At 40.4% G+C, this 15,282-nt stretch overlaps 1 protein-coding gene across 2 annotated transcripts in view; it reads right to left on the reverse strand.

Moving 5' to 3' along the window:
- The window catches only part of CYFIP1 (cytoplasmic FMR1 interacting protein 1), a 120,485-nt gene that overhangs the window by 50,208 nt on the left and 54,995 nt on the right, over positions 1 to 15,282 (reverse strand). For both annotated transcript variants that reach the window (XM_059180261.1, XM_059180260.1), the window contains exons 10-13: positions 14,065 to 14,156; positions 11,141 to 11,258; positions 7,400 to 7,522; positions 6,480 to 6,605 (exon numbers count right to left, since the gene is read on the reverse strand). In XM_059180261.1, the coding sequence (XP_059036244.1) occupies positions 6,480 to 6,605; positions 7,400 to 7,522; positions 11,141 to 11,258; positions 14,065 to 14,156 (459 nt within the window). The remainder of the gene's footprint in view (positions 1 to 6,479; positions 6,606 to 7,399; positions 7,523 to 11,140; positions 11,259 to 14,064; positions 14,157 to 15,282) is intronic.

Consider the following 15,282-nt stretch of genomic DNA (forward strand, 5'->3'; position numbering starts at 1 on the left):
GTCTCCTGTGCAGGACCGGGTTAACTGCTGAGGCCTGGGATGATGAAACCCTCCATATACCCAGGAAAGACCTGTTTTCAGGACTGGCCCTTGGCCAGCTCCAAGGGATTGAGCTCTCAGCCCTGGGACTATCCTGCCTAAATAAAGTGTCTGTGTACACCCAAGGCTCTGGACCATTGCAGTACCAGTGTTTATGACAATAATGTAATTTATGGTGAACAGCTATATTTGCACTGGGAGTCTGGAGTCTGAGTAGTCCAAATCAATCACGAAGTTGTGTTGCATGCCAACAGTACTGACCCCCAATAAAAAACCTGGACACTAAGATCTTGGGTAAGCTTCCCTAGATGGCAACACTTTCCACGAGTTGCCACCCCTCTCTGCTGGAAAAATTAAGCACATCCTGCATAACTGCCCTAGTACGGGATTCCCAGAAGTTTGCACCTGGTTTCTCCTGGACTTCGCCCATGTACCTTTTGCTGATTCAAATCTGTCTCCTTTCACTGAAATAAATTATAACCTCGAGTAAAACAGCTACTCAGTCCTATGAGTCCCTCTAGCAAATCAAGCCCGAGAGCAGTTTTGGGAATCTCTAACATAGCCCCTACCTCACACCATACTAAAAAATTAACTCAGAATGAATCACACATTTAAACCGAAGAGGCAAAACTGTAAAATTCTTAGAAGAAAACATAAGAGTAAATCTTCATTACCTGGGTTGGGAAATGGCTTCTTAGATATGATATCAAAAGCACAAGCAGCAAAAGAAAAAAACAGGTAAACTGAACATAATAAAAATTAAAGACTTTATGCTTCAAAGGACCCCATTAATAAAGTAAAAAGACAACCAAAGAATGGAAGAATATAAATCATATGTCTGAAAAGAAACAAACTCTTATCTAGAATACATAGAGAACTTAATAAGATAAATAATCCAATTAAAAAATGGACAAAAGGGTGCCTGGGTGGCTCAGTGGGTTGAGCCGCTGCCTTCGGCTCGGGTCCTGATCTCGGGGTCCTGGAATCGAGTCCCGCATCGGGCTCTCTGCTCGGCAGGGAGCCTGCTTCCTCCTCTCTCTCTCTGCCTGCCTCTATGCCTACTTGTGATCTCTGTCAGATAAATAAATAAAATCTTTAAAAATAAATAAATAAATAAATAATTTAAAATGGACAAAAGATCTGAATAAACATTTCTCCAAAGAAGATATATAAATTGCCAATAAGCATATGAAAATACACTCATCATCATAGTTTTTAGGAAAATATGAATAAAATCATAATGAGATACATTTCACATGTGATAGGATGGCTAGAATCAATCAGACAGACAATAACAAGTGTTGCTAAAGATTCAGAGCAAGTAGAAGCCTCATACACTATTGGCAGGAATATAAAATAGTGCTGCCACTTGGGAAAACACATCTGGTAGTTTTTCAAAATGTTAAATAAATAGAGTTACCATATGACCCAGCACTTCTACTACTGGATGTATCTTGAAAAGAAATAAAAACATGCATTCATAAAAACTAGTATACAAAAGTTAATAGAAGCATTGGTCTTTTTTTTTTTTTTTAAGATTTTATTTATTTATTTGTCAGAGAGAGAGAGGAAGAGAGCAAGCACAGGCAGACAGAGTGGCAGGCAGAGGCAGAGGCAGAAGTGTAAGGGCCTGGTTGGCCAGAAGGAGTCATTTTGTGTTTATGTAGTGAACTTAGATTGACCCCGCCCCTCCCAGAGGAACTTACTTGCAAAGCCTAGATACAAGGTCGGGTCAGGCCAGGCCAGGTGAAGACATCCAATCAGTGGGGCACGCATATATCTACTAGGGTAAACTAAGTTCAATTGGGCACCCGTGTGTTACCTAGCAGTTTTTTTTCAGTGTGGCAGACTTAGCATGACTGTGCAGTGTTCTCTGTGTATTGCAATCTCATTAGCCGCCTGTGTATAGCCCGGCTAAACTACCTCTATAAAAGTTAGTCTGTGAGGCTGGGAGGGGTGGCCTCTTTGCAAGAGACGGCCCTGACTGGTCAGTTTGATTCTCGATGCTTGGCGCGAAATAAAGCTTTGCTTGACCTTCACTTTGTATCAGTCTCACTCCTTTGATTATGGACCCTAACAAGAAGCAGGCTTCCTGCCGAGCAAGGAACCCGATGTGGGACTCAATCCCAGGACGCTGGGATCATGACCTGAGCCAAAGGCAGCTGCTTAACCAACTGAGCCACCCAGGCGTCCCAGAAGCATTAGTCTTAATAGAAAAGTAGAAACAGTGTTGGAGGGGATGTGGAGAAAGGGGATCCCTCTTACACTGTTGGTGGGAATGCAAGTTGGTGCAGCCTCTTTGGAGAACAGTGTGGAGATTCCTCAAGAAATTAAAAATAGAACTTCCCTATGACCCTGCAATTGCACTCCTGGGTATTTACCCCAAAGATACAGATGTCGTGAAAAGAAGGGCCATCTGTACCCCAATGTTTATAGCAGCAATGGCCACGGTTGCCAAACTGTGGAAAGAACCCAGATGCCCTTCAACGGATGAATGGATAAGGAAGATGGGGTCCATATACACTATGGAGTATTATGCCTCCATCAGAAAGGATGAATATGCAACTTTTGTAGCAACACGGACGGGACTGGAAGAGATTATGCTGAGTGAAATCAGTCAAGCAGAGAGAGTCAATTATCATATGGTTTCACTTATTTGTGGAGCATAACATGCTTATTTGTGGAGCCTGGAGGTCATGGGGAGTTAGAGAGGAGAAGGGAGTTGGGGGAAATTGGAAGGGGAGGTGAACCATGAGAGACTATGGACTCTAAAAAACAATCTGAGGGGTTTGAATTGGTGGGTGGGTGGGAGGTTGGGGTACCAGGTGGTGGCTATTCTAGAGGGCATGGAGCACTGGATGTGGTGAAAAAATAATAAATACTGTTATGCCAAAAACAAACAAACAAATAAATAAGTAGAAACAACCAAACTAAAAAATCAGCTAAAAGGTAAAAAGTAAATAAAATGGAATGGGATCCATCAATAGAAAGAATAAAATACTGATACATGTGTGAACCCTAAAAACATGATGTTCAGTGAAAGAAGCCAATCACAATTAGCCACGTACTATAGAATTTCATTTATATGAGGTGTTCAGAATAAGCAAATCTACAGTCACAAAGCAGACTAGCAGCTGCCTAGGGCTGAAGGGAGAGAACTGGGGGTGAAGGGTGTGAAGTTTCTTTGTGACATAACAAAAATGTCCTAAATTTGACTGTGACTGTACAACTCTGTGAATATGTATTTTAAAAAGGCACTGAATTTTTATACTTCAGCAGGTTAATTGCATACTGTGTAGAAAAAAAAACCTGTTACCAAAATAAGATGAGAACTTATTTTGAAAAACTTTATGACAAATGTTAGAAAATTTTAAGATTCTCGGAAAATTCCCTGAGAATTTAACTTACCATGCCTGAAAATACAACTTAACAAAGCTGATACAAATAGAAAGAGAAAATGTACATGGTAAAGAAACTGAATGTTTCAAAAACCATCTCATAAAGGGAAAACTTTACTAGTAAATACTAGCAAACACTGAAAGAAGTAACATGAACCTTATACAAACCCCTTCAGACAATACAAAAAGGGAGCCCCCTATGAATTGTTTTATGAAGCCAGCAACCAGAAAACTAGAATGTAAAGTTATAACTAATGACAGTGTATGTTAATTATACTTAAACAAAAATAAATGAATAAATAAATAGCAAATAGAAGTAAAAAAAAAAAAGTAATGTTATTCTACACAGGTGTGGGCTGTGTGCAGTAATTTCCTTCTCTAAAGTACACTATGAAAAGGGGAAAGGAGAGAGGAAGATGTAAGGGAACTTCCTAACAGAGAAACCTGACAATACATCCTTGGCCAGACAAGCAAGGTCGATACCAACGGTGATGAGTTTGTTAACAGTATGTACTCTTGATGTGATGTGATGGAAATGATGCTTCACACCTCCGTGGTCCAACTTCCTCAAACCTGTAACTCCAATCTAATTATGAGAAAAAGTCACAAAAATACCAACTGAGAAACATTTGACAAAATACCTGACCAGTGCTCCCAAAAACTGTCAAGGTCATCCAAAACAAAGGAAGTTTGAAAAACTCACAACCCAGATGAGCCTAAGGAGATATGATGACTTAATGTAATGTGGGATCTTAGATCAGAACGAAGACATTATGGAAAGACTGAGGAAATACAAATAAAGTATGGACTTTGGTTAATAATAATGTACAATACTGGTTTATTAATTATGACACTAATGTGAATTGTTAACAATAAAGAAAAACGGCTGTGGGATATATAGGAACTCACTGTACCATCTTTGCAATTTTTCTGTAAATCTAAAAATGTTTTAAAATAAAAGGTTTATTTAAAAAAGTGACAGTAAAAGACACTCTCACTCATCAAGTTTGATATAAAAGTCCTAAGCAAAATACTAGCAAACTATATCCAACAATATATAAAGAGGATAATCTGTCATGATTGAGTTGAGTTTAGACCAGGAATGCAAGGAGACCTCAACAACAAACCTGATTTAAAAAAAAAAAAAAAAATGGGGGGAAAAAGAAAACCTACAATCAGTGTAAATTCACCACATTAATGGAATAAAAGAGAAAAGTCACAGAAGTACTTTACAAAGTGTTTAATAGAATTAATATCAACTCAAAATCTCTTAGCAAACAAGGAATGGGAGGCAAATTTCTTTATCTGATGAGAAGTGGCTATAAGAAACCTACGGCAAGGTGCGTCTGGGTGGTTCAGTCGGTGGCGCATCTGCCTTGGGCTCAAATCATGATCCTGGCGTTCTGGGATCAAGCCCTTCATCAGGCTCTCCCTGCTTAGAGGGTTGTCTGCTTTTCCCTCTTCCTCCTCTGACCCTCCCCCTGCTTGTGCTCTCTCTCTCAAATTAAAAAAAAAAAAAAAAAAAAACCCCTATAGCGAACACATTAGATGAAAGGTTGAAAGCCTTCCCTTTGAGATGAAGAACAAGACAAGGATGGCTGGTGCCTCCTATTTAACAAATAGGGGTCTGACCCCTTGTGATTAAAAACATAAAAATGGAAAGTTGGGACAAATAAAACTGCCATCATTTTCAGGTGATGATTATACTGGTAGAAAATCCAATGGATAATTTGTTACAATTAACAAATACTTTAGACAGGTTGGTAGATAACTGAAAAAAAAAATACAAAAAAAAGAAAAAATACAAAAAATAATTTTCATTCTAAATACCAATGACAAACATTTAGAAAAAACTTAAAACATTATCATCTAATACCCAAATGCCTAGAAATAAAGCTAACAAAAGATTTTTAAGAGTTTTACAGATTACAAAAGAGAAATTAAAGAGAATCTAAATAAATGGAGGGATATACCATGTTCATAAAAGGCTTAATATTCTATATTTATCAATTCTCCCTAACATGACCTATATATTTATTCATATCCCCATTAAAAATTTCAACAGATTTCACTTGAGATATGAAAAAATCATTCTAAAATGTATATGAAAATACAAACAGCAAGAATAACCAAGGAACTCTTAAAGACAGAAAAGCTTACTTTACCAGACACAGAATCAGCTATAGTAATTAAGACAGAGGGGCATGAAAACAAGGATAGACCAACTGACCAACAGATTAGAACAGTGAGAAAAACACATCCATACATGAATGGTTACTTAATTGACAACAAAGGTGAGAGAGAGCGGTGGAGGCAGAGTGTTTTAAAAACTAACTTCGGGGGACACTTGGATGGCTTGGTTAGAAGAGGGCATGACTCTCGATCTTGGGGTTGTGAGTTCAAGCCCCACATTGGGTGTAGAGATTATTTAAATAAATAAATAAACTTAAAAAAAAAAAAAGAAAAAAGAAAAACTAACTTCAGGTGCACTTCAGATCTAAATGTGAAAGCCAGAAAAATAAAACATTCAGAAGGTGATAGAGAAGAACATCTTATAACTTAAGGGTATGCAAAGTTTTCTTAAACAAGACAAAAAAAGTCCAACTATAAAAGAAAAGAAACTCAATGGCATGGAAATTATCTATTCATAAAAAAGGCTCATGAAGACAGTACAGAGCTGAGGGAGCCAGAGCCAACATATGTGAGAGCAAAGAGCTTGGTGGTAATAGCTGGAAATATGGGGGCTCCTCTCTCTCAGGGTACCAGGGTTACATCTTGTTCCTCTTCTCTCCCAATCAAGAAGATATGCCCCACTCCCGGACACTTGTGAGTGCAGCCCTGATCTACCCAGAGGAGTCATCAGTGCAGAGACCAGGAACCTACATTCTATTTCACTGTTCTGCTGGCAACTAAGAAAGATGCAGAGGGCTGCCTTACACAGAAACGACAACATGAAACTGTGCACTGAAGTTTTTGCCTTTGCTTTGAACGGGAAGATAGTCTGAGGTGAGAGCAAAAGGAGGAAAAGAAAGCCAACCATACCTCTACCAGGGCAAACTTTTCCTCACTGGTGTAGTTGTAGCGGGTGGCACGCTCATACTCCTCAGCATTGTCGGGACAGTCCTTGTTGGAGTACTTGTCCGTTGGGTGCACAAGTTTCCATGAATACTGTTATGGTCAAAAAGGGGGAGACAGGCACACTGAATGCAAAATGCTTACATTCTGGTCATACCGACATGACTATCACCAAAGTGACCAAAGCTCAGCCTTCTAATATTAGCTGCATCTGAATATCACACACATACATGCATGCTCACATATACACGACACACACATACATTCACACAGTAAGTCCATCTCCATAAAACCACAACACAGTCTGGCACCATGACTTCAGCCTTAAGAAATACGTAGGATAAAATGTCCTGGATATTTTGTGTTGCATATCTAAAGACTAAAAAAAAAAAAAAATCATCCTTTCCTATGATCACATACTCATCCAGCTTAGTAATTTTTATCTGGTCAAAATAAACAACAAAAGGAAAAATCTTCTATGACTTAGAGGTATCCAAATCTCCAAGAAACTACTTTACTAAAGCTAAACAAAAGAAACCAATGGCTGGAACTCTATAGAGAAAATATTTTTTAAAACTGAGAAAAATCATCATAATGGTACAAATTCTATCTATATGGTTTAAAAGATGAGGCCCTTTATTTGTAACACACATAAATGAAATGTACTTTGAGCCACCTAAGAAACATTTATAGTGATACAGAATTTTTTGTTCTTGGGATCAAAGATTAAAAAAAGTCAATTTGTTCTTGATCCAAACCGAAGTTAATGCAGAAAAAAATACCAGTCAATTTCTTGGATGATTTTGGGAAAAGCACTTCTAATCAACCAGGGTAGGTTTCTTCCAGATCTCCGTATTTCCAAAGAAAAAAAAGTACAGAGTGCCTACCACTTCCATCACATGAGCACTCCACTGGGACAGCAGCTGCAGGCCCTGAAGTGCCAGGTCAAACAGCTTCCGGTACTCAGTGTCTGTCTTCTGAGTCTCCTGGCGGCCCGACCCTGTGACAACCTAGAGCACCAGAGGAGCATAGAGAAGTCACCTTATATCTAGAAAAACCAGTTAGGCATTTACCCCATAACCTAGCAAATCCACTAGGAATCTGCCGGAAAGGTGCATCTGCAAAATTATGAAATGACAGGGGCATAGGAGTCTTTACCACAGCAAAAGACTGGTAACAGCAGAGCCTTGACAATGGACATTCTGTAGTTCTCTGAGAATGTCTCTGCAGACTGTGCTGGAGGGATCTCTAGGACATGGTGTTAAGAGAACCATGTGCATAGTTACTCTTCTACTTAGCTAATAAAGGAAAACATGCCACATCATGTGCATTTGCTTATATCAAAAAATGCAAAACTTATATTTAAGAATTGTTACCTAAAGGGCAGGAAGGTGTAGGGTAGAGAGGAAAGCAGATTTCTTTGAATATACCTCCTATTGTACATCTGAGTTTGGAACCACATAAATATTTAATATAATTATGATATAAAATTAAATTATGGGACACAAGCAATCCCTAAAACTCAGAAGCAAAATGAAAGCATGAATGAAAGTGTGTACTGAATTGGGTTCATGACTGTGCTGAAGAACAATGTAGTACAGGTACCTAACAACCAGCTTTTTTGATTACAGTAAGTGCCTGGCATTAAGCTTTTGATTGCTGAGGCATCCAATTCAAGGACATCCATCTAGAATAAACAGAGTGCCAGCTATACAAACAGATAAAGAGCCAGGCAGCCCCATCTATGAAGCTCCCCTCTTAGAAAGCTCTGGTTGACCTAGAAAACTATCACTTGAATGACCCACTTTAGTGCCCTAATTCTTGCTCTTATGTTTGAAATGTGCCAATGAAGAATAAGCCCATGAAATCCTACGTACCCCACCCTGAGCCCCAGTAAGGGCGGAGTCCCAGATCAACATGCCTTCTCTAGCACCACTTCACTTTGTGGCTCTAGGCATGCCATGTGGCTTCCAGAATTTTTAAGTAATGATCCTTATTTTTTTCAAAATGCCCTAATGGTTGTTGCTGAGGTACATCTTGCAAGCACAATAAGAACCACAGGGACCTGTCCAGCCACAATATTGGCTCTGCTTAGGGAAATGTCTATGGGGGCTGCCAAAGATAGATAAGTCCTTCAGGCATCATTATCAGCAGGTTGAGACCAACACAAAACAAACCACTTCAAGGGACTTTGAAAAACAATGATTTAAAAGAAGGAAGGAAGAAAAGAAAGAAAGAGAGAAAGGAACCAATGATTTGTTCTCCATCCCTAGAGGGAGCAAATCTAAGAGCAAAATTAACTTACAAACAAATTTAAAAACAACTTTTAGTAATTATATTGTCATCATAATACTGTAATGTTATATATTACAATATATAATTATAGTGTCTAGTAATTATATTGTTATTAGTGTTGGTATTGCCTATTTTAAGACTTTTTTTTAAAAGGTTTTTTTTTTCTTCTTTTTTTTCCTTTTAGATAGAGAGAAATCTCAAGTAGGCAGAGAGGCAGGCAGAGAAAGAGGGGGAGGCAGGCTCCTTGCCAAGCAGAGAGCCCGATGTGGGGCTCGATCCCAGGACCCTGAGATCATGACCTGAGCTGAAGGCAGAGGCTTAACCCACTGAGCCACCCAGGTGCCCCTCTATTTTAAGACTTCTAAGTGTATACTAAGATATCAAGTCAAAATATGCTGTAGTCATTAGGAACCAGGATTCTCAGCATGAAAGCAGGTGGGGAGAGTGGGGGGGGAAGGGGGAAAGAAACAAAGTAGATGAATTTTAAAACAGTACTCCAAAAAGTTTACTTTAGATAATGCTAGAGAATCAATTATTTGAAAAACTGATACACATAGCAATAGAATCCAGCTCTGACTCTCTCTCCTGAAGGAATCATACTGCAGAAAAAGGCTCAGCTGTTAGAGGAGGAGTTGAGGAATGAAAGGACTAGAAGACCATCATGTTGCAGCCCTAATGAATCATATACTTGGCAGTGGACGATGGCTGTCCACACTCCAAAGAGAGACAGCCAGACACTCTAGTAGTTTGCAGCACCGCCAATGAAGGCCCAGCTGCACTGAGAGGAAGGAAGCAGAGTCTGAGCAGGCCTCCAGATCTAATCACCCATGCAGAAGAAGCACAGAGGACAGAAGTCATGCCAAAGGACCCCACAGGGAGCAAGAGGGATGGAGAAGGGACACATCTTCAAAGATGTGTCACCAATCAAGTACAGTGTATAATACTCATGTGGATCCTGAGACAAATCAAGTTGGAAAAATAAAACCATCCGTGACTCAACAGAGGAAACTGAACAAGGACTGTGATATTAAGGAATATTTGAATTTTTTTTTTTTAGGTGTGATAATGCTATTACAGTCATGTTTAGCATTGGTGGTATAGTGGTGAGCATAGCTGCCTTCCAGTCATGTTTAAAAAGAGCCCTAGTAAAATGTAGCTTTTGAAAAAAAAAAAAAAAAAAAAAGCCGTGATCTCCATAAGACACATGAAAAACCCAAGGAGGGTAGTTAGAACCTCTGATCTATATAGAGATCAGAAGCACATGAGTACAGAGTTGCTTTTGGGTGTAATGAAAATGTTCCAATAATGGACTGTGGTGGTAAACAATTCAGTGAATAAACAAAAACCTTTGAATTATACATTTTAAATGGGCAAACTGTACGGTATGTGGATTAAATCCCCATAAACCTGTTTAAAAGTAAACTGAGCAGAGCATTCAAAGATCTCTTTTTTTCTTATTAAAACTATTATCTTAATTATAAAGGTACTAGAACAGACATCAGAGGGAAAATAGACAGGAGCCATATATGCTGTCAGACACACCTATTTTAAGGGTAGAAATCAACTCTACATGTCGTCTGAGAGCTTCCCACAAATTCGGTTTTCAATTACATCAGCACAGCACCTGCCTCTGTCTCCACCCTGTGGGCTGAGGTGTCAGCTGGGGAGACCGTGAGACAGCACCTCCTCCTGGGGGCACCAGAGGTATGCTTGGAGCTAGCGAGTGCTCTGAACCATTTGGACTGTCTTCCAGTCATTCTGGTTACATGATGGCTAGTGTTTGCTGGCTGGGGAATAGGGGAGCTCATCATCCGGAAATGGATGGGGCCAATACACAGAACTTTTCCCTCCAAATGTTAATGATCCTACTGAGAATCTTCAGGTACCAGATTCTCAAAGACCAGAGAGGTGTGTATGTGGTCTCAGGTCTCCAGGTCCCTCTAAGACTCTGTGTAGCACACATACTGTGGACCATTGCCACATCCCTGACCTCGCTTCCCTCCCTGCTCACATGTGAGAAATGACATTCCCATTGCTCCTCTGCACTCAGAACTACCCCTTCCTGTCCACCCCACACGCTGGCAGGACTGGCCTGGAGCTGTGTTTGGCAAGTAGAGAGAATGTGACCAGCCCAAGCAAGGGCACAGAAAACCCAGCTGCCAAGCTGGAAGGAGTTAAAAAGACCCATAGCTAAGAGATAGTGCTTCCTCCTAGCCCCAACTCCAGGCCCTCCTCCTCTGGGCACCTAGGATATACCCGCCCATCTAGCCAAAGATTCTCGCACATCTCTGGCCTTAGGTACTGGCACAGATGGGCACTGAAGGCCCACTTACCTCGCTATTGCTGTAGCGTGCCAACTCTGAGATGAAGCGCATATGGTCCTCCCGGATCTGGATCATCTGCTCACAGATGTTGTACTGCGGGCTGCTGCTGGACGATGTGCACGTCCACCTGGCAGTGAAGGGGAAATGTGTGTTACCTGAAGAGGTGCCTGCAGAAGATTCATGCTTCACAATGCGGGGTGCCTGGGGACACAGGCATAGCAGGCACACAGGATGGCCACTGCATGCTGGCCAGGACACAGAGGCTTGGAGAGAACATGAATTCTCAGCAAAGAAACAGCTGGGCCAGCCCCATTCCCCTATGTCAGAGCCACTGTCCTACCTTCTCACATCTGTGTTTTAGAAAAGGAATTGTAATTTCTCCTTAATCAGCCAACTACTTTCAAAAAAGCTAGGAGTTGTTGCTACATCACCCTTGCAAGGAAGGGCCCCTTAACTCCTCCTATCTTTATTAATCACATATGAAAACATAAGCTATAGCAGAAAACAAGTCTGCCAAAGACTCAGAAAAGTTACCCTTACAGGACTGAAAACTGACATTACTTGGAAGTTAGACAGTGTTGCCATAACTACTTATGTGTACAACATACCACCAGCAGCAAACAGTCAATTTAGTAGAAAAGAAGCTTATTAACAGGGCGCCTGGGTGGCTCAGTGGGTTAAAGCCTCTGCCTTCGGCTCAGGTCATGGTCTCAGCATCCTGGGATCGAGGCCTGCATCATGCTCTCTGCTCAGTGGGGAGCCTGCTTCCCCCCCTCTCTCTGCCTGCCTCTCTGCCTACTGGTGATCTCTCTCTCTGTGTCAAATAAATAAAATCTTAAAAAAAAAAAAAAAAGCTTATTAACAATTAAAGCTGCTGGAGGTCTCAGGCAGAAAGCATGGGCTTTGGGGCTCTGACCACTGCTCCCTCACACTCAACATCAACACTCTTGCCATGTTTTTAATGAGCTGGTCCTCTTTGCTTGAAGAGAAGGGATGCAGGTTATCCCTTGTCAAAATAATGGGTACATTGTCTCAAGCCACATCCCTTTCTTACTTTCTGATTCAACTGTAGGATGATGCAATGATTATGTCGGCATCATCCAATGTGGCTCCGAGTCTACGATGAGCTTCTGAGGCCCAGGCTCTATACTGGATTCCGCCCTCCATATACCTGCCACCCATGCATGCCCCCAAAGCATGTCTACCTCCAGGAAGACCCTGCAGCCCAGAACTTGACTGCTGACACCGCACCCTCTGACCACCCCTTCTGGACCCAGATGCTGGTGCATGGCTGCTGGGCTGGGCTCCCAAAGCTGACTGCTACATGCTCAGGCACGTCCAAGGTGGCTGTTAAACATACCCATTACCACCAATTAAATGCTATTGACTCATATCAAAAACGTCCAAATAAGAATGCAAAACTCATTGTTTCCTGATTCTCTTACTGGTTTTGCCATTACCTATCATCTAGAGCTCATCTGTGTTAAGGCTAGAAGCACTGTATAAGTACATGTTACTAGAGTTGTCACATTGTTAGCTAGCAGTCAGTCACGGCAGGGGTATTTACACCACGGAAAGCAGAGCTTAAATTGGTGCTGAATAATGAATGTAACTTAGAGGAGAATGAGAAATCACCTAACTGGATTTAAAGGCAGATTTATTAAGAAATAAGTTAGGTCAGAGCTCAGCAAACTACAGCACAGGCCAAATACCACCTGTATTCCTATGGCCCTAGAGTCATGTAAAATGGTACATATATTTTCATTGTTTAAAAAAAGAAAACCACAACAACAGCAAAGAAGACTATATGACAGATACCAAATGTGGCCTGCAAAGGCTTAAAGTGTTTACAATTCAGAGTTTATTTAAAAAAAAAAAAAAAAAAAAATTGGCTGACATCTAAGTAGGTAGACTGAGATGTAATTGCGTTTTTCCAAAATCATGGATGAATTGCAACTGTTGGTTGGCTACAGGTACACGTGTTTGGCAAGGGTCAACAAAAGCACCCTGCAAGACTCAGCTGGCTATGTAGAATCTCCAGAAAAATATAGTACGTTCGGGGCGCCTGGGTGGCTCAGTGGGTTGAGCTGCTGCCTTCGGCTCAGGTCATGATCTCGGGGTCCTGGGATCGAGTCCCGCATCGGGCTCTATGCTCAGCAGGGAGCCTGCTTCCCTCTCTCTCTCTCTCTGCCTGCCTCTCCGACTACTTGTGATCTCTCTCTGTCAAATAAATAAATAAAATCTTAAAAAAAAAAAAAAAAAAAAAAAAAAAAAAATATAGTACGTTGTTTATCATCTGTAATTGTGAGCCAAGGATCCTTTATGACAATGACGGGCTAGCTCTCTCTCTACAGGACCAGAAGGTAAATAAATACTTCAGAATTTCCAGGCTATATGTCTCAGTCACATAGCCACTGTCTTCATTTTATTTATTTATTTATTTTTAAAAAACCCCTTAAAAATATAAACACCATCCAAAGCAACTGAGATCTCACAAAAACAGCCCTGGGCTGGATTTGGCCTTTAGGTAATAGTTTTATAATCTCTGCGATATAAATGCAAATGTCCTCATGCCCCCAGCAGAGATAGTTGTTAGGCATTTACCAGCACACTACTTTTGAGCTTGTATATTCTCAAGTCATTCTACCCAACAGAACTCTCTGAGATGATGGAAAAGCTCTCTATCTCTGCTGTCCAACACAGTAGACACTACCGAACATTTGAAATGTGGATGCTTTAACCAAGAAACTTAAAAAAAAATTTTTAATGAATTTAAATGTAAGCAGTCACCAGTGACAAGGGCTACCATATGGGGCATTTGGTTCCAGATGGTTAAAAATGTCAAAGGTGTTCTCTCTAGATAAGTAAGTGTTATAAAACCACAATGAGAACATTGCAGAATGTTCCAACTGGACAGCTCACTCTCCTCCTACCGAGATTTATTTTCCTCATAGTGGGCGCTGGTCTTGATGTATCTTGCCAGTTCTATTTGCATGTCCCCGAACAGTGGAACCACCTGGAGCTGCTATATTTAAAGAACAAAAAAAAAAAACAAGGTCACTAGGTATGTTTAGTCACCAAATACAATCACAAGAATGAGTAATGCTGGTAATTACTATGTGCTGAATACTATCTCTGTAAATCATTTACTAGAAAAAAAATGTAAGTAACTTACATATTCACTTTAAGAAGGACCATATACAACTGTGGAACCAATATTCATAAAACCAATTCAAATATTAAAATTAACTTACCTTGCTGCTAGACCCATGGTCATTAAAAAAAAAAAATCAATTGCATTTCTATATACTAGTACCAAACAGAAAACGAAAATATAAAGAGAAACAATTTGGGGCACCTGGGTGGCTCAGTCAGTTAAGTGGCTGCCTTTGGCTCAAGTCATGATCCCAGAGTCCTGGGATCAAGCCCCAGGTCAGGCTCACTGCTCAGTGGGGAGGCTGCTTCTCCCTCTGCCCCTTTCCCCTGGTCCTTTTCTCTCTCTCTCTCTCTCTCTCAAATAAATAAATAAATAAATAATCTTAAAAAAAAAAAAAAAAAAAAAAAAAGGGGGCGCCTGGGTGGCTCAGTGGGTTGGGCCGCTGCCTTCGGCTCAGGTCATGATCCCAGGGACCTGGGATCGAGTCCCGCATCGGGCTCTCTGCTCGGCAGGGAGCCTGCTTCCCTCTCTCTCTCTGCCTGCCTCTCTGCCTACTTGTGATCTCTGTCTGTTAAATAAATAAATAAAATCTTTAAAAAAAAAAAAAAAAAAAAGGAGAGAGAGAAACGATTTATAATTGAATTTAAAAAAACCTATAAATATGTATGAATAAATCTAACAAAATATGGCCAAGACCTCTAAACAAAAATACTACCAAAAATTCTAAAGAAAGTTTTGAAGTTTTAAGTGAATGGAGAAATATATCAGGTTCATGGATTAGAAGACTTGGTATTCTACTCCCTAAATTGAGCTATGGAATTGATCTATGGAAGCCCAAACAATATTCCAAGAAGAAAAATGGTTTTATGGGTAGTGTGTATATGGAAATCAGCAAGCCAATTTATTTGAACAGTAAAGGGATGAAACCCAAGACAATCTTGAAGAATGTAACTTGAAGGCTTTCTGATAATGATAAGCAGATCTGTTCTGTTAC

The sequence above is a fragment of the Mustela lutreola genome, chromosome 7, assembly GCF_030435805.1.
Source record: "Mustela lutreola isolate mMusLut2 chromosome 7, mMusLut2.pri, whole genome shotgun sequence".
In the NCBI taxonomy this organism is placed as follows: Eukaryota; Metazoa; Chordata; class Mammalia; order Carnivora; family Mustelidae; genus Mustela; species Mustela lutreola.